Genomic DNA, 18,431 nt, shown 5'->3' with positions numbered 1-18,431 from the left:
TCATTTTCCACTTAAACGGTACTTTAATGTAATTAATGGTTTTTATTATTATTTATGCTGATTGAACACTTACTCATTATCCAATCAACCAGCAGATCGCCAAAATTTTTGCAGAAAGATTTCCGTAGCTGATGCATTTGGCAGTTTTTTCAACGTCGCTATTTTTGAAGCCGAAGACTACGTCATAATGTTTCTCAGCTTTCACCATGTAAACAAAATATCGCCAATCAAAGAATTTTCAAAAGACTTTTTTTTACTGTGTTAAATAATCCAGCAACTAAATTAGGCAAATCCATAAACAGCACAAAAACTTCCATTAATTTTCCTTTTTGCACAATTTCAAACAATCACCAGATTTTACTACTTATTTTGGAAACATTTCGGATGAAACTGTTTAGCGCCATTTTATGGCGACCAAAAGTATCTCAGCATCTGGTGACGATATCTCTGTAATGAAAGTTAATATCATATCGTTTTACAAAGTAAAAAAAGAAGGGGGGAGCATCATCGAAGGAACCCCAAAACGACTCTCGCAAATTCGGTAAAATCGCACCAAGAGCCCACAATGATTGAAATTTCCCAAAATAACTAAAGCAAGTACAAGGGGATTATGAGCGCGGCTACATTTTTTAAAAAAACTTTGTGCTTCAATAGCCATGCAGAGAAGGTTTTAGACTCCATGTTAAAAAAAAAGTATCAACAGATTAATCTTTTTAAACATGAGAAGATTAATTTCATGTTTTGGAAATTTGTATATACTTAAATATAGTGCTTTCGTTTCTAAATCAATACTATTTTGTTCTTTATACTTATGGCTATTTTAGTTTTATGGGTAAGGAAGAAACTCGATTTTTAATCACGTCAAAAAGATGTGTTTTAAATTCTTTCACTTAAAACAGAAAACAAAAGAAAATAACGATTTTTTCTCATATTTATTACTGACCCAGGCAACGCCGGGTATTTTTGCTAGTACAAAATAATCTACACTAAATTACGAACAAAATGGTCTTAAACATTATTTTGTAAAGTGAACGGTTGCAGAGTTACGATAGGTGAAAAATAGAAAATTTTCGTATTTTTTTAGATTTTTCGGAAAAAAAATTCATTATCACTCAGGAAACTAGTTTTTTGTATGAGGAGTGTTTTGTAAAAGCAAATTGCGATTTATGGGGCAGGTGCTATGTTTTTTGATTAGCCCTTGAAGGAACGACAACTTCACCACTTACTCAAGGGGCTCTACTTTTAAGGGAAGCATTCATGGACCGTGGTTATATAAATCTGCGGCACGGAGAAACTCAAACTTTCTCTAGACAATGCCGCAATAAGAATGAATATATTTTAAACATAGATGATTTTAAATTATAAAAATTCATAGCAATTATGATTTATAGTTATATCATTTTTAATTAACATTTTTATTATAAGTGCAGCTTTTGAAGTTTTTCTTTAGAAAATTGGCATATTTGCCTGTATATTACAACCATATTTTATCAAGCTTTTTGACGTTTGTAAACGAGTTCAATACGAATGTTTAATAAAAATGTAGAACGTTGAATGAGATATATTGTGATATGAAGTATTCACCAGGATTCAGTCCTCTTCAAGCATACCACCGTCCTCTTCTAGATCTTCGTCTATGATATTAGTGCCCCTGTTATTACTTCCTAGACCTGAGCAATAGGGTGGAACGAAAAAAAAAGTTTTTGATTTTCAATTTGCCGTAGTGCGGAAAAGTTGCCTTTTCATGCAAACAAGATATAAAAAAAAATATGAAAAACATTGAAGCACGTCTTGAGGTGCCGCAAAGAGCATAAAATTTTGCAAAATTGCAATTTTTGCTACATTTAAAAATTTTTTTTTTAAATTTCAAATTTATCTTTATGCTTCAAATGTTGTCGAAAAGCAATTTTTATGCTCAACAGGTCGCACAATAACTTTTTTTTTTTGTTGTTGTTGTTCGGATTATGTCTTGAGGTGCCGCAAGAGCAAAGTAAGTTTCGCAAAAACGCACTTTTTGCCGAATGCACTGGCATCTGGAAACTTGAGTCATTGCAGCTGCGGATGTTTAAATGGGGCGGGGCTGGTCAGCAGTGATTTGTGTGAGTGGGGCTAAGCTCAGATCAGGTGTCAATTTCTTTGTCGAGTTGAGTTAGTGAGCAACGTGAAATTTCGTTAGCTGGTTAGATACTTCATTGTTGTGAGTTGCAATGGCTCATTCTAAACAAGTGCAGACGAGACAAACATCAGAATGTCCTATTTTTGGAATTTTTAGCGATTTCAATGAAGTTTTACAACCTACTTACGAAGATGTTATGAAATGCTACTGTTTTATTAGACACTGCCTAAAAAGTGCGGCTGGAAAAGATCTTTCTGTAAGCAGTGGTCGGCGATGTCGGCGACTGCCGACGGCCTCGCGTAGATAGGGCCTCGCAAAACTCTCAGAAGTTTTAAGAAATTTCCATGTTTTCAATTGAAGCTCTTATTAAATACAACAGACACAAAAGTAATCAAAATAGTGCGTGCAGGGGAGACTGCACAGAGCCAGCCGCCAGCCTTAGCAAATGCGGGGCCCAATTCTGTCGGGGCCTGAATTAAAAATATTCAATAGCTACAACTTATTGATCAGCCAACTCTATTCCCCCCACCCCCATCCTATTTCTTTTCTTTTTTTCTATTGTTTTCTACGTTCGTCTAAAAATAAGAAAATATTCAAAATACTGCTCTTCCGAACCCCCTCCCTCCTCCATACACACACACACACAAACCGAAAGCATTATGGGGCATCTGAAATTTCGTTTCCAGGTCTTTAATTTCGCGATATTTCCAGCTTAAAGCCCCCATATATTCAACAACATCGAAAATCGCTTAAAATTGCGTTTTGTGGCTTGAATTTCAAAAATTACCGAGTATAATATTACAAAATATGGCCTTACAATCGCATTTTGAAGGCTTGAATTTCAGAAAATATTCGGGCAAGGGTCCCCATACTGCCTTTCTTTTATATCATAAGCAATTGGGTTTTTTAAACTACATTAACAAAAAGTTTAAGTGGAATGGCTCCAAAATATAAAATATTGCTAAAGTTTTTAAGACCGTAATTTTCAAAAATTTTCGAGGGAAGAGCTCCCTTCCTTGTCTAAAACTCCATTTTGGAAACTTCAATTTCGAGAATTTGCAGGGGATTGGTTTTGACCTTTTTTTTTTTTTTTTTTTTTTTTTTATGACCTATAATTGCGTTTTTAAGGCTTCAATTTCTAGAAATTTCCACCGAGACCTCTGTACCTCTTTTCCCCTAACATCAGCAAACAAAGCTTAAAACGGCATTTTTAAACTACAAATTTCAAATTTTTTCCGGGGGAGAACCCCCGGACCCCCCTTTCTATCAGGTCACTTTTTTCCCTTCAATGTGCCGTCCCCCCCCCCACCAAAAAAACTTCTTTTTGATTGCGCTAGTGATCATAAAATGTTTTTGTCCTAGCAATTAAGTGGATTAGGTACTCAAGTGCCAATAGTTAGTACAAAAATTAATTCCATGAATTCAATTATTTGTCTGAGAATATTTTATGATTAAAAAGGCCTCGCAAAACTGCATCGCCGACGTCTTTTTTTGCTCTCGCGCCGCCACTGTCTGTAAGTGAAATATATATGACTTTTTAGTTTCCAGAATAGATTACATTTGGTCAAGAACTTCTTTGAGACAACAGGAATAGAAACCTAATGGATTCTTAGATGGTAAAACAAAAGAATCAAGCGAATTTAAAGACAAAATAGGTCAACAGCTGGAAACCTTTTCTAATCTTCCTGTGGTTACTTCCTTACCTATTGAAAATAACCTTCTTTTTGAGAACATACAGGACATAAGTACCGATCACAAATATGTATTGGATATGTGTGTCACTATATCAAGTGGGACTTGCTCATTTGATTTATGTTCAAGGAACCTGGGAAAACTTCCCCACTCCAGATGACTTACATTTGCAAACCGCATATTTCGATTGTACGTGGCATCTAAAAATCCGACTAAAAATCTCAAGACTCTGACTCAGCACATTGTTAGAGTGTAGTAAAGTATAGTTTCCTTTATATGGGCGCGGCATTTCGCTAAAATTGTTTGAAACAAATAATAATACTGAAATATATTAATAGTAATCATTATTCATTCATTAATTTTCAAGAAAGGATCCATTCAAGAAAGGAAAGATCAAGTGGGCAATGCGTAAGCTCCTGTGTGGTTTAACATCAAGTTAAAACCTTCTCGTACTTACGGCTCTAAACATTTATTTGAACGTATCTTACATTCACGATATCTCTCTCATGATTTTAAGAACATTATTGACCGGGTTATATAAAGAAATGGGTATTTTGATGCAACAGAAAATCTCCATTTGGCTATGTCATGCAAAGAGCGTAGAAATGTAAGAGAACTTGGATTACGACGTGTGTTGAATGCAGGAACACAAAGTAGAGGCTGGGTTATAAGAAGTTTAAAGTTTAACAAATAATTTTGCTGCCAAAGATTACATCGATTTGATCTCATGGGGTGAAAATGAAATAACCGAAACCCCCTTGGTAAAACAATTGTCTAGTGAATCCCTCAAAGTGAAACTTGTAACCCCTAAGCGACTCTTTAAAAGTATGGTTCAGTCGCAGGAGACGAAAAATTGACTCAAGAGTTATTTCGAAGAAAGAGTCATTTGGTACAAAAAAAAAACACATTAATGTGTCAAAGAAGTAGACACAAACATCATACAGGTTTAACCATTTATTTACAATCATTAAGAATACTTTAAATGGTAAAAATGGAATAGTTAATGTCTTATATAGTATACCAGTGATACCCGCACGGCTGTGCCCGTTGTAGAAAAATTAAAAGGTCATTTGGTTTGCTTGTATATTTATAAATAATGTAAGAAGAATTTCTCGCCAATTGGCTTGCCCATGTTACGGTTCCACGTTACGCTTGGTAATTTACTCGCCCATCTTATAATTTTGCTCGGGTAAATGTGATTAAAATTAAAATAGAAAAAGGACAAAATCGAATTTTCGAAAAATCGCTTCAAGGTGCACACTCCCCATGCTACAAACTAACTTTTTACCAAATTTCATGAAAATCGGCCGAACGGTTTAGGCGCTATGCGCGTCACAGAGATCCAGACAAAGATATAGATCTCCAGACAGACTTTCCGCTTTATTATTAGTAAAGATTATGATTTTTTTTTAAACTGTGTTTTGTAATTAGCATTTTTTTCCTAATGTAATGCTTAAAAAATGTATTTACAGTCATATTTTGTGCCGTTATCTACAGTAGGAAAGCATAAAAAGGAATTTCATTGTTAAATGGAAATTTCGGTTATTATCAAACTTGAAGCTCGTTGCGGCACCTAAAGATGTTGCAGTAAAGCAATGAAATTTCTTCAGCTTCTTTTTCAACTTAAATGACAACTTTTCCCCCCCTACGGCAAACCAAAAAAATTGAAAAAAAAATTTAAGGTCGTTTTCGTTCCACCCTACTGAGCAATTACTGCACATGCTTGAGCAGTTTAGCTACTTCGGCACTCGCAGTTATGGATGCATTCGGCTTTTTAAACGCGCTCGCGCACTATGAGGGAAAGTAATTCCTAGGGAGTTGCAGAAGACATTGTTGTAATTGGTCTCAGGTATTCACCAATCTTCTTCCACCCCCACTGGAGGTAAATTCTTTTCCTCATCCTGCCGCTGCTGAACCTGGTGGTAGGTTCTATATGAGTGCTGCCTGTTAGCTGTTGAAGTGAGGGTAAGCCAACTTGAACAATGAATGTATGGGCTGCTTTGCAATAGCCTGCAAGTAACACTGGTAGCGACAGCTATCTAGATCTTCAGTATTCTTTGCTACAAACATCGCAAAAAAGAAATACTTTCCTGCAACAGCCACCGCACTGGGGTCAGCTGTGGAATCATTAAAGACTTAGAAGTTTCGTACGAAGAGCGTTGTTGGCTTACACTTTCCTATACGGTGAAATGTTTCCCTTCTTGTAGAAATATGGTACAATGTCACATCCTGTGAAGGGGTATATTGAAAAGAGTACACCCTTCATATCTCCAATGCTTCGCTGAATGTCCGAAACAGTGCACACCTTCTCCTACTGATTGCCTTTCTTTGGTACCACCATTTTCAATTTGTTTTCAGATGGTATGTGAACATTCAACAAGACTAGTAAGTCCATGTCATCACCGATCACACAAGCTTCAACTCTATTCTTAGCTTTATCGATCGCTGTTAAAACTGTAAATAAGTCATCGTTCACCCGATGTTTGATGAACTGTGCAACCGCCTCTTTGCAAGTACATTGTCAGGAGAGAAATAAGGCCCATTTTGTTCTTAGTGTTAGCTAGAAATTCACTTTGGTTGACAGTTACATCGATCAAGTCTTCAACTTTGACTTCAATGTTAGTCGTAGAACGTGATCTACATAATTGTTCTTCATCTTTTGTGGTTCCTTACTCGTATTCATCAAAAACAAGTTGCTGGCCTATAATGATTACGTAACAATTACGTAATTTATGTATTGCTCGCAAATCTGTCTGAAGGTAGCTGGGAAACATCAGAAAACACGATGAAGAAGGTGATATTCATCAATGATGTAGGACGCTTTTTCTAAATAAGAGGGGACCGATGATTCATTTGAATCTGAAACGCAAACAGACACCACTAGGAGATTCGCTCCCCTTCCTTATCAAGCCAGATTCGTCGAACAAGGGTGGAGGATATGCACGTAATTCAAATTAAAATTCAGTCGAGCCCGCTTATTAGAATATCGGTTAAAAGAATATCTTGCTTAATATAATGCATTTTCAATGCAGCAAACCAATGTAATGTGGTTGTTTTTATCTCGGTTTTTGGAATATTCCGCTTATTAGAATATTTTTTCGTGGCAAAATGGCTATTCACTTAAGCGGGTTCGACAGTATTTCTTAAAGTCTCTCATATTTTCTTACAGTGCACACCATCCAATGTGAAAAAGTATTAGGCAGGGGTGCGCGTGGATTCAAGTAAAATTTTTTGAGGGCAGTGTGAAATTTTCTGAAACTATGAGGAAGCTCGACCTTTCTCCCTCCCCAGTAAAAACTCTTCAAATATGCATACAAAAATCATTTAAATCATTGATGAAAATTATTAAAAAGTTTTTTTTTAAATAATTTTTCAGTTTTAAAATGTGTTATCAACCCAAAAGTTTTGGAAATTTCTGAAATTTCGGATCACAAACACCCTTGGTATTAGGGTTCACACATACAGTGGTGTTGTTAATTATCATAGACTTGGTAACAGAGGCTAGAGACTGAACAGCTAACTTTCTTTTCAAGTGTATCTCTGAATGTTTTGTTCTCAATCTTTTTTGAAGCTAGTAGTCTAACTTCAAGTGCTTATCACCGGTTTCATGCAAATTGCAGAAAACCGGTTCTCGTTCCCAGTATTTCTACGTTTCTAACCCCATGTGGTGTCTCTTAGCTTCTTTTAGACTAGAATACGATTGTACAATATTACTTTTTAATAAAATTGTTTAGTTATTTCTGTTTACGTAGTAGTTAGAATTGCATTTTCCAAAAAATCTTAAAAATGCGAAAATCTTCTACTTTTACACCCGCCGTAACTCTGGAACCGTTCACTTAACAAAATAATGTTTAGAACCATTTTGTTCGTAATTTAGTGTAGATTATTTTGTATATTGCACTTTTCGCGCTAAACACTATAGTTTTCTAAATATTTCGGAAAAACTTATAAAAACTACTAATTTGCCAACTTCTCCCCCTTCCCTCCCCTCAAAACCCGACGCTGAAAACGGTGTAACTTTTTACTAAACATTATGTGGACAGTATACAACAATTTGGAGTTGACGAGAAACTTTTACTTTGGATGTTGAGGTTCATGTCTAATTGCACTGTACTATATAGCACTTGCAGACTTGAAATTCTGTGTAGAGGTAATATGAAACCTCGGGTGATGCATCTCGGAAGCGTTTTTCGGTCTAGTTTTGTATAAGACTTACTTCCACATTAAAATATTTCATTTATTTGCATCAAATAATTTTTGAATCGTCCCCCTTCTCCCTTCCTTTAAAAAGAAGTCTTCGTGTTAATGTAAACACATGAGACTACAAAGATTTCTTTTATTTTTCTCCAATAGCAGCTTTTTTTTTTTTTTTTACAAACTCAAAACAATGTTTCCGAATGTAAAGTTACCCATTCTTTCATACAAAATATATTGCACACTTAAAACAGGTCACAAATACTTACCAAAATCTAGTTTATCAGTTCTGTGTGAGCACTTTTTTCATTCTGTTTCGCTGGTCTTGATTTAAAATTGTAGTATGTAAAATCACGTTTAAGATTAGCAAAATAAAACTAACTATGGCTGCATAAAGGAACGTCATGCGGCTTCCAAATTTATCGAAACCAATGCCTCCAAGAATACTTCCAGTAGCAGCCCCTAAAGCAAAATGTTTAAATTTAGATTGCAGTTTCAAATGGCGGTTTTATATTTTCTGTCTATATAACTATCTATGTAGCATTCTATATGGCAATATAGCTGTCTATTCATAGATATATGCATAAGCATACGGAGAGTCTAAGAATTAAGGTTACCAGCGTACCAAGAAATGTAGGGTGTTGAGATACAGCCCAGAAGATGAAGAGTTCCAAATGCTTATATTTTACATCAGGGTTCGCCGATATATATCATGATATATATCACGATATATATTTGATATTTATTTTGAAAATATCATAATATTTTGATATTTTCGATATTTATTTTTTCAACTACGGTATTTTCAATGTAAAATGTACATTAATCATAATAATATTGTTCATTTATTATTAAAAATAACCAAAAGGTTATGTACCATATTTTTATGATGTATTAGTACATCATTAATACAACAAAGTAATATAATATTCCTTTTTCATTTTATATTCATATAATTATTATTAATGTAACAATTTTTATTCATATTAAAATTGCCTAGTTAAATATTAAATTTTGGTCAAAAAAAAGAAAGAAAATGTTTTATGACTGTGCACGGACTAATGCATCTATATATATATATATATATATATATATATATATATATATATATATATATATATATATATATATAAATGGAGTTTGGTAAATTTGTTCCCTAAGATCTCGGAAACTACCCGGCAGATTTGGCTGAAACTTTCACCGTTTGTTCTTTTTGGTACTGGGGAGGTTTGTAGACCAGTTCGAAAAAAATCCGATTGTTAGTTCCTTTTTTATTCTAATATGTCCAAATTTTCGCATAAATGCTCCAATATGACGGTGAAAAAATACGTGCACATATAAAATTGTGTTTATCGAAAGCGCTTATTTTTCTGCTGAAGATGGCATCTATTAGAAAGTTCTAAGTTGTATGAAAAACGAGATATGAGTTTTTTTTGTTCCATGTTCGAAGGCTCTCCTCAACCCAATTCATTATTTAGTGTATCATCTCAACTCTCAGTTGATAACTAGAATTGTTGTACTGTTCAATATTTTTGAGTTTGGTGTGACTGTTTGAGGCTTTTCTCAAGTCAAATCTTAAAGTAACGTTTTCCCACAAGATTGGCAAATAATAACTGGATTTGGCTGATTATTTTCCATTTAAACCATAGAGTAAAGAAATTTACATAAAGAGACCCCGTCTATATAAAAGGAGATGAAGTTCAAGCCGGAATTATGGGATACAGTGGTGCAATGATGAGCGGGGTTATGATAACATGATCGCATCGCAGGTATACTTTTCACCAATCTCGCAAATAGACCGAATAAAGTAGCTGACGGATTGGTTGCATTTTAATTCACGTTTGAATGCAGTTTCTAAAACGTGCTTCATAAACTTGCAACAATTTCTAAGTTTAAATTAACAACCAATTGAGGTACGTCCGTACGGACAAGCTGGTGGAAGAGGTTGGCATCCCGACGCTCCACAACTTTTGCAAAAAGCTCGCCAAGAGATTTCACTACAACATCCCCCGTGTTGGCAATCCACTACTTAACAACCTTCCAAATTACGATCCATTGGAACCGGCAAATTCTCGCAGGCCTCGCGCTCTGCTAGCCTAGTTTCAATTTCGAAACGGGGTGAGTGAATCCCTTATCGGGTTCATACCTCGTTTCGACTCTAGTATTTTATATTTCTGAATCATATAACTGTGTATATTTGTGTGCAGTAACATTTTTACATTTTTTGTGCAGCTAACAGAAGAAAAATGAGTACAACAGCTAATGCTAAATTAACGCCATTAAAATTGATTAAAATTTTAAATGAAATATTAGACATAAATAATGAAAGAAGCATTAATTTTAAGTCTATATATTGTAATAACAATATAAGGAAATAAAGAGTGATTTGAGGATTCGTTTACTATTTTGAAGACTTGAATTCGTGATGATTGAAAATGTCGAATATATATCAAATTATCCGATATCAAAAGATCGGATATTTTCGATATTTTCGAAAATATCATATTTTCTAACCCTGTTTTACATTCTATCATTCCCGTTTTCTTATCCTTTAACTTTTATTTCATATAACTTTCGATGCATCAAATGTTACTTAACAAATTGTTTTTCAATTCTCACATGTGTTTTATCATTATAACTATTTTTAAGTCTTATAGTTTAAAAACTGCCTTCATATGTTTTGTGTACTATGTATATCTCAACCTATATTTGATAGTAATAATATATTGTCATAATATAGGTAAATTTTACGAGCATTCTCATTGTTCTACTTTTCTCAATTCCTTGTCCCACCGCGCCCCTACATGAGGAACAATGGGACAACTTGAGAGCCTTTCGAAAATAACTTTTAGTGGAATATAATGAGGGAAAAGTTATTTCATCATATCCTGCAATTAAAATTTCTTTAGAACGAAAATTCAAGAAATTATAACGAGAGAAATGAAAAGTGTTCACTGTGCTCCCCCTTCCCTCCTCTTTTTCATCAACTTTAGGAAACCTCTTTGAAACGTTCAGGAAATTTTTTATTCGTAACTAGTAATGAAGTAATTAAATTTTGTAAGGAAAAGTAGCCATTAATTTACAGGACTTCATTACCTTTTTTAGCAAAAGAAAACAAGCGTTTATTCTGCGCTCATAATTGATTTTAACTTTAAAACATTTCGAAGCGTAATTTAAAAACCAACTCTTACCTACACCTTCAAAAGACATTGAAAGTAAAGCTTGAACTGTAGCTTCTGTTCCAGGAGGAGCTTCACTTTTGCCATACGTGATCATAGAAGCATAGAAGAGTCCGAAAGTTGGGCCATGAAGCAATGCAAGTGGCAAAGTCATCCATGGATTGTACATGTAAGCGAAGCATAAATACCGCAAACCAAAGCACAAAAAGGTTATGCTGTTACAGTGGTTATACCCTAGCTTCCTGATGATCCATCCAGAAACTATAAAGCATGGTAACTCGGCTAGCAGGCATTCAAATGTCTGGGACAGTCCGAGGAGAATTTGACTGGCGCCAATTTCTTCCATAAACCAAAACTGGTAATTCCATATCAACCCAGAAAGAACTCCCACCATAAACACAATCGCAATGTTTATGACAACATGAAGCTTGGATAACAGAAAGCCAACGTCTTTGCATATGTTGGAAGAATATTTCACATTTCCAACTTCTATGAAGTATAACGGAACTAAATCAAGTATTGTCACTATGGCTAGAAGGTAAAAACTCGGAGCATAATCTATGTTTGAAGGGTCGGGACTAATAATTTGATTCAAATAGCCACCAGCTAATGCACCCAAGCCCCAACCAATAGTACCCCATAAACGTTGCACTCCGTATGTTTCGTTTGTGTCGTAAAGCATCTCGTAACATATTGTATCCATCAGAAACATCACAGCACAGAAAGTGACGCTAGATAGTGCCATTAGAAGGAATATGCCCCAGAACTGTACCGTAACAAATTCATCTCTTTGTATTTCAACAAGAATTCCTTTATCAGGGTACTTCGAAATACATTGTGTAGACACACATTCAAATTCATCTTTGCAGGGGTATACTTCCATGAAGCTTTCAATATGTTTTTCACTAGTCCTCAAATTTATTTCGTATTCTTTTACTTTGAAAAATCGTAATCCGTCTTTACGTTCATTAGCAGGATTATCTTCGATTTTGGATGCATTCAACATACGTTGAAGAATAATTGGTAGATCTGAGTCATAACTATAGTTAAAAGCATAGTCATTATTGATTTGCTCCAAAACTGAAAGTGAATAATTGCTGGAGTGTAAAGCATTGTAAATTTTTTTCAAGCATTTTGAGTTTCTCTGGTGCGTTTGAGAATTAGATAGCAACTCTATTAAGTCTTTTTTACCGAAAAGAAAATTGATCACGGAAACATCTGTATTCATTAGAAGCTTTCCTGATGCCAAAAAAATGTCCACTTCACAAGCACGAATTTCAACGGATATTTTTACTTCTAAACTCGGGCTTCTGTTGCAAAAGTTTTTACTTATAGTTTTCTTTAATTCGTCTTTGGTTGTTAAGATGTTCACATTGCTGCATTTTAATTCACAGATAAATTCCTGATATTTTCCATTCGAGTTCTGAAAAATGGAATCCATTTTCAATCTGAACTTACTTTCAGATTTCTTCGACGTATTTATGTGAGGAATAGAAACTAGTTTAGCACTTAACCTTATGCTTGCTGAATTCTCAGCTTTCTCGGGAGACACAGGAGGGATAAATACCATAGCTATATGCGAAATTGCAACAATAAGTAAAAGTACTGCAATGGTTAGGCGAAATTTTTTGAAATAATCCAATATGAAGCCAAAAAGTGGATTAGTAATAATTTTTAGAAAAGGTACTGCGAGGAAGATTACTCCAACTGCTGTAGCAGAAATTCCCAACTGCTTCGCAAATACTGTTCGGAATGGAAGGGCACAAGCTAAACCTAAAAATCGAAAAAAAAATTGTTAAATTCTTCGAAGAAATGGAATAATTTATCATTTCATGACACTGGTAACATTTGTTATATTAGATGAGTTTTTTTATATATATTTTGGTCATAATAAGGCCCTTATATATACGAGCCGGCGCATCAGCTTAAGATCAACCATTTTGGATCGGAGCGCCAGTGGTTGTCTTTTCTGGTGATTCATCGCATTTGGTGATTGTTCACTGCGAGCGAATATTAGCGGCACGTGGATTGTTTATAAAATAAAATAGTATTTTCGGCAAATTTGGAGAAACTTGAAGCTTGGTTGTGGTAACCCTAGAAGTGCAACAATGAAAAATCCGATTCAAAATGGCTAAACTTAAGCTGATGCGTCGGTCTATCTATATAGCGACTCTAGATCATATACAGTGGCTCCCAAAAGTGTTCGTACACTTTGAAATTTTTTAGTAAAACCAAAATAACTCGAAACTGAATTCGAATACGGAGTCCAATATTTTTTCACATCATTCCTATGTCATTCTAAATACACCCCATTGGTTTTTTCAAAATATTAACGGATCTACTTTTTTGAAATGGGTCAGAAAACGAAGAGACAGAGAAATAACACGCCACAAAAGTCATCGTACACTCAAATATTTTCGAATAAATTCATGATTAAAATTATCATATGCCGTTTTATTATTATTTTTGCATTGTGTTGACCCTTATAAGTCATTTGGCTTTAATTTTTTGTTTATTTATTTCTTAATATTGTGCTTATTGCTACAAAATCGCTGGTATTCGTAAAAAACCGCAAACACCATTCAATATTCGAATTTGTTTCCCGCAGTTGCGGTAAATTGGTTTGAAATGACTCTAAATTAGTTAATTTATTTGTTTGTATAGTAGATTGCTTGATAAAATGCTTTAAACAAAGGAATCGGACCGAAAACAAGGTAAGAAAAGGTCAACCGGCAAAGTTGACAAAACGTGATCAGAGATTTAAAGTTGAAAAAATTATAAAAAATACACATTTGAGTGCTGTAAAAGTTTTTACAGAGTTAAATTAAATATTTTACATTTAATTTTCACCTAAAATTTTTCGTCAAGTTCTCTGACTAGCTGGATTAAATGGGGCCTCTTCCCGCAGAAACTTTCTTGTTCGCACGAAAAACACCAAGCTTACGGTTTTCGTCGCAAAATCGAGGATAAATAAGCTAAAAACATTTTAGAATTACGTCTTGTTTACAGATAAAAATGAATTTAACATTTTTGGTTAAATTGTTGCATAATTGTAAGTAGAAGAAAAAATTAGGAAATTAATCTTAAGAACTTAGTTGAATCAGTTAATCACGACGGTGGAGGTGTTCTAGTGTGAGGGTGCATAACAGCATCAGGACTTGGTAGTTTGGAATTTTTTGATGAAATAATGAATCATAATGTTCCTTTAAATATTTTAAAAACCAATTTTGAACTCTTAACCAAAAATTTGGTTATTGGAAACAACTTTGTTTTTTATCAAGATAACGATAGGAAGCACTCGGTTTTCAACGTTTGCGTCTAGTGCCTCAAAAATCGTCCTAAAATTCAGAAAAAAACCCCTCAATCTCCATATTTGAACTTAATGTAACGTATTTAGAGATATCTATAGGCTAGATTACGAAAATACGGCTTTAAAACGAAAATAGAGCTAGAAACAGTAAGACTCGAAGTGTGGTAGAACACTTACTCAGAAATTACGCAAAAAAAAAAAATAAATAAATAAATAAAGAAAAAGAATGAAATCTATTCCCAGACGTTTAAAAGGTGTTATGAATATTGTATGATATTCTACTAATTAATAACTTAATCAAAAGTTAGATTATTCAATAATAAATAGACATTTTATAAAGTGTACGAAGACTTTTGTGACATAGAATTTCCGGCACTTTTTGGTTTTTGATTTTTTAAAAATTAAGTTTTAATATTTTTTAAAAACTTTTCATGTAGTTTTGTTAAAAATTAATCATAGATCTTATAATTAAATACCTATTCCGAAATATTAATTCTAACCAATGGATTGGGGCCTATTTCTTTGAAAGTCGCAGGTGTACGAAAACTTTTGGGAGCCACTGTAGTTGCCCAGTCTCATACCTGGAGTGTAAAGCGCCTAATATTCATTATGAGCCTAAGTGAGAGCGGTGACTAAGCGGAGATAGGAATCTTATATTATTAAAAACTGAGAGTATCTTTGTATCTATCAAATTATGTATGTCAGTCTAACTACTTCCGATCACTAGAAAATTTGTCAAACCAGACATCGATAGACTTGTAATTTTTCTGGCATCATGCTTAGGAAGGTCTTGTTTTTCTACTACTTTAATTAGCTGAGATGTTAATTAAAACTTTATTCTTAAGGATGTAGAAACATCCTTAAGAATAAACATTTCTACCACCCGAAGGAAAGACGGATCATCTAGCCGCCCTAGCGGTTACTAACAGACCTAAAATATCTGTGAAATGCCTGTGAAATGAAATGAATTTGTATTGTATTCGTTTTTCGATCGATAAATAGCATGTCATGGTCCACTGCCGCAGCTTGACACATTTTTTGAAAGTCATTTCTTTGTCACAGTAAGTCTTAAAGCAGTAGCAGCGAAAAAATGACTTTGATTGACATGAATTTGCATCTGAATTAAAAATGTGTTTTAAAAACTTTAAAGCGATAACTTAAGCTTGTTTTTTTTTTTTCGTCTTGTTAATGTTAAAAAATAACGTAAAGTACTAAAAAATTATTTATATGCGAATAAACATTTTAACTGGTGGCCTAAACATGGGATATCAAGAAAATGGCAATCCAGAATGACCAGATTTCCGCTAAAATTGGGCGACTGCTACCATCTTCTGAATTATTGAAAATTTTCTTTCAAATACCCTGCTATCTAGAAGCAAACTATTCGTTGCAGGAACACAATGGGGAAATATCTTTAACAGATACGGTTTGTTATGACCGACCCCCCCCCCCCGGGGGGGGGGTTGACTTATTATGATCAGTCCTCCTCCTCCTCCCTCCAGGGGAAAACTGGCTACAATAAATGATTCGTAACAGTCATCTGGAGTAATCGCACAAAAGCAAGGAGTCCCACTGTTATTTTAAGAACCTATAGCATTAAGCGACCGTTAAATTTGTATGTGTTAGACATTGCAACAGCAGGAAGATAGTATAGTTATTTTATCTTTCTCAGTATCTACCTTTATTAAGCTACTAGCGGTACCCGCATGGCTTTGCCCGTAGTAGAAAATTAAAAGTTCATTTAGTTCGCCTGTATATTTACAAATAATGGATGATGAATTTCTCGCCAATTTGCTATGTTAAATGGCTCGCCCATGTTAAGGTTCCACGTTATGATAATTTGCCCGGTAAAATGTTTTTAAAATTGGAATAGAAAAAGAACAAAATCGAGTTTTCGAAAAATCGCTTCGAGATGCACACCTCCATACTACTAACTAATTATGTGCCAAATTTCACGAAAATCGGCAGAACGGTCTAGGCTCTATGCGCGTCACAGAGATCCTGACAGACAGAGATCCAGACACAAGACAGAGAGATTTTCAGCTTTATTATTAGTGAAGATAAAGCTATTAATCTTGAAATTTCTCAATACTCTCATTACGTTTTAGTTAAAATCTTTAAAGCGCTATAAAATGTCAATATTAACAGCATAATTTAACTGAGAAATCGCCAGGTGTCCACATAAAGAGTTACGTGTTTATGGCTTGCTTAAACAAGTTTTATCGATAGTGTATCCTTTTGTAGCTAACAACATACTCGTGCTTCAACATTTTTGCCTAGTCCCTTTAAAATTAACTATACAGCCATGGTAAAAATTATAAGGATAAGCAAAAAGTCGCCAATTCTAAGCGCCACTTGGTTGGAAAAGTATGCAAATATTTTCATGACAAAAATACATGAAATGAAGCATTTTCAAATAAACATGTTGTAAAACTGTGGTCCTGTCGATGCCTCGCAAAACCAAAATGGCATATCTTTGTACTAAAGGACACACAAGCATGTGTACCCACGGACAGCAATTTTTAGTCTCCTTGGATCACACCTGAGTCTTCTTACAATGTGAAGTATCTCAAAATGGTGCCTTGTCATCAACGTCCGAAATTTGCTTTCAACAATGATGATGAATTTGAAGTAGGGCTTGAAGATATAGTGTTGAAGTAACCCCCACCTGTTGTAGGATCTACAGAGCGTCAAACGCACCTGTTTTCATTTGAAGTCGACTTTTCTAGATTTTTGTTTGTTTAATCTAAACTGAGTTTTTTGTAATGGGTTAATTTTGGTTAAAGGTTTCAATTTGCATATAAATTGAAGTTATTATGTAGGTACATAGAGAGCCATACTATCATGGATCTAGTTACTTTTTTTTTTTTTTTGTTTAAAAACATATTAATTATTCATAACATCATTAACTCTCTTAAGACTAATAACTTGTTTAAAGAGATCACTGATGTTAAAGATTAAGGAAAATTTAAAAAATGGGAAAAACATTCGATTAAATTTCAAAATTTAATTTCTGTTGGATATTTTATTTAATGTTATTTTCAATGGATGTTTGAAGTATTTCAATATAAAATGGCTTATGAAAATGTATTAATAATAATTGAGTTCCTCAGATCTATTTATATATTATTTTTTTACATGTCCATGGGTACAAAGGCACCTGTCTGCGGGGTGAACAGGTTGTTGTACCCAGGGACAAAAAAAAAATGGTTTTTTTTTTTGAGGTTGAAAGCTTTGAGATTTTCACCTAACAAAAATTGCCAAATTAGATGATAAGTTGTATATTTTGCCAGAAATTTTTTCCGATCGATTATCCATTCCCAGAGACCAGCAAAAATTGAAAAGTAAATTTTGTCCGTGGGTACAGTAGCTTCCCCTGGTTATTTTTTCTATGATACCTATGGTTTATGTTTTTCTTTTGATTTTTTTTGGGGGGGGGGATTTTTAAACGTTTGCTAACATTTCAAAAATAGCGTAACATGAACTAGAAAGAAAACGCAGGCAAAATATTCAAGTACTAATACCTTACCTGCCATAAAGATGAAATAATGTATCTTCACAGGGACCAATTTGGTGTTAATTCGATGCATCTTCATGATCTTCAAAGTTTGTCTAAAATAATGAATAAATAAATAACAAGTTGTATGTATATATATATATATATATATCTGTACCTCGGAAGGATACAACACTATGTCCATTTTTTCCCTAAATGACATTACAGAGTTAAAATCAGCTTTTCTTATACATATTTCCTAGATGCATATAGAGCACCATGCATGTCCAAAACCAGTTATTAATGGATATATCGTATTTTAAAAGAACACCAAGTTCACTTTCACTTAGGGATGGAACATCATGTGGTTAAAACTACATGTTGTATCCCTCCGAGGTATTATATATATATATATATATATATATATATATATATATATATATA

At 34.0% G+C, this 18,431-nt stretch overlaps 1 protein-coding gene across 1 annotated transcript; it reads right to left on the bottom strand.

Moving 5' to 3' along the window:
* Nucleotides 1-5,661: 5,661 nt before the first annotated feature.
* Nucleotides 5,662-18,096, bottom strand: LOC129216362 (major facilitator superfamily domain-containing protein 6-like). Its single transcript, XM_054850579.1, has 4 exons — nt 18,021-18,096; nt 12,640-12,954; nt 11,194-12,210; nt 5,662-5,759 (listed from the first exon to the last, which is right to left on the bottom strand). Exons 1-4 carry the CDS (start codon nt 18,085-18,087, stop codon nt 5,662-5,664), a joined length of 1,497 nt encoding a protein of 498 aa, XP_054706554.1. The 5' UTR covers nt 18,088-18,096.
* Nucleotides 18,097-18,431: the final 335 nt, after the last annotated feature.

The sequence above is a fragment of the Uloborus diversus genome, chromosome 1 (assembly GCF_026930045.1).
Source record: "Uloborus diversus isolate 005 chromosome 1, Udiv.v.3.1, whole genome shotgun sequence".
Classification (NCBI taxonomy): domain Eukaryota; kingdom Metazoa; phylum Arthropoda; class Arachnida; order Araneae; family Uloboridae; genus Uloborus; species Uloborus diversus.
This window is presented reverse-complemented; position numbering and strand designations above follow the sequence as displayed.

Coding starts and splice junctions, on each gene's coding strand:
- LOC129216362 (XM_054850579.1), bottom strand. CDS start 18,087: ATGAAGATGCATCGAATTAACACCAAATTGGTCCCTGTGAAGATACAT. Junction 12,955..18,020: donor TTATTTCATCTTTATGGCAG/GTAAGGTATTAG, acceptor TTCGATTTTTAG/GTTTAGCTTGTGCCCTTCCA. Junction 12,211..12,639: donor TACGTCGAAGAAATCTGAAA/GTAAGTTCAGAT, acceptor GTTATGACTCAG/ATCTACCAATTATTCTTCAA.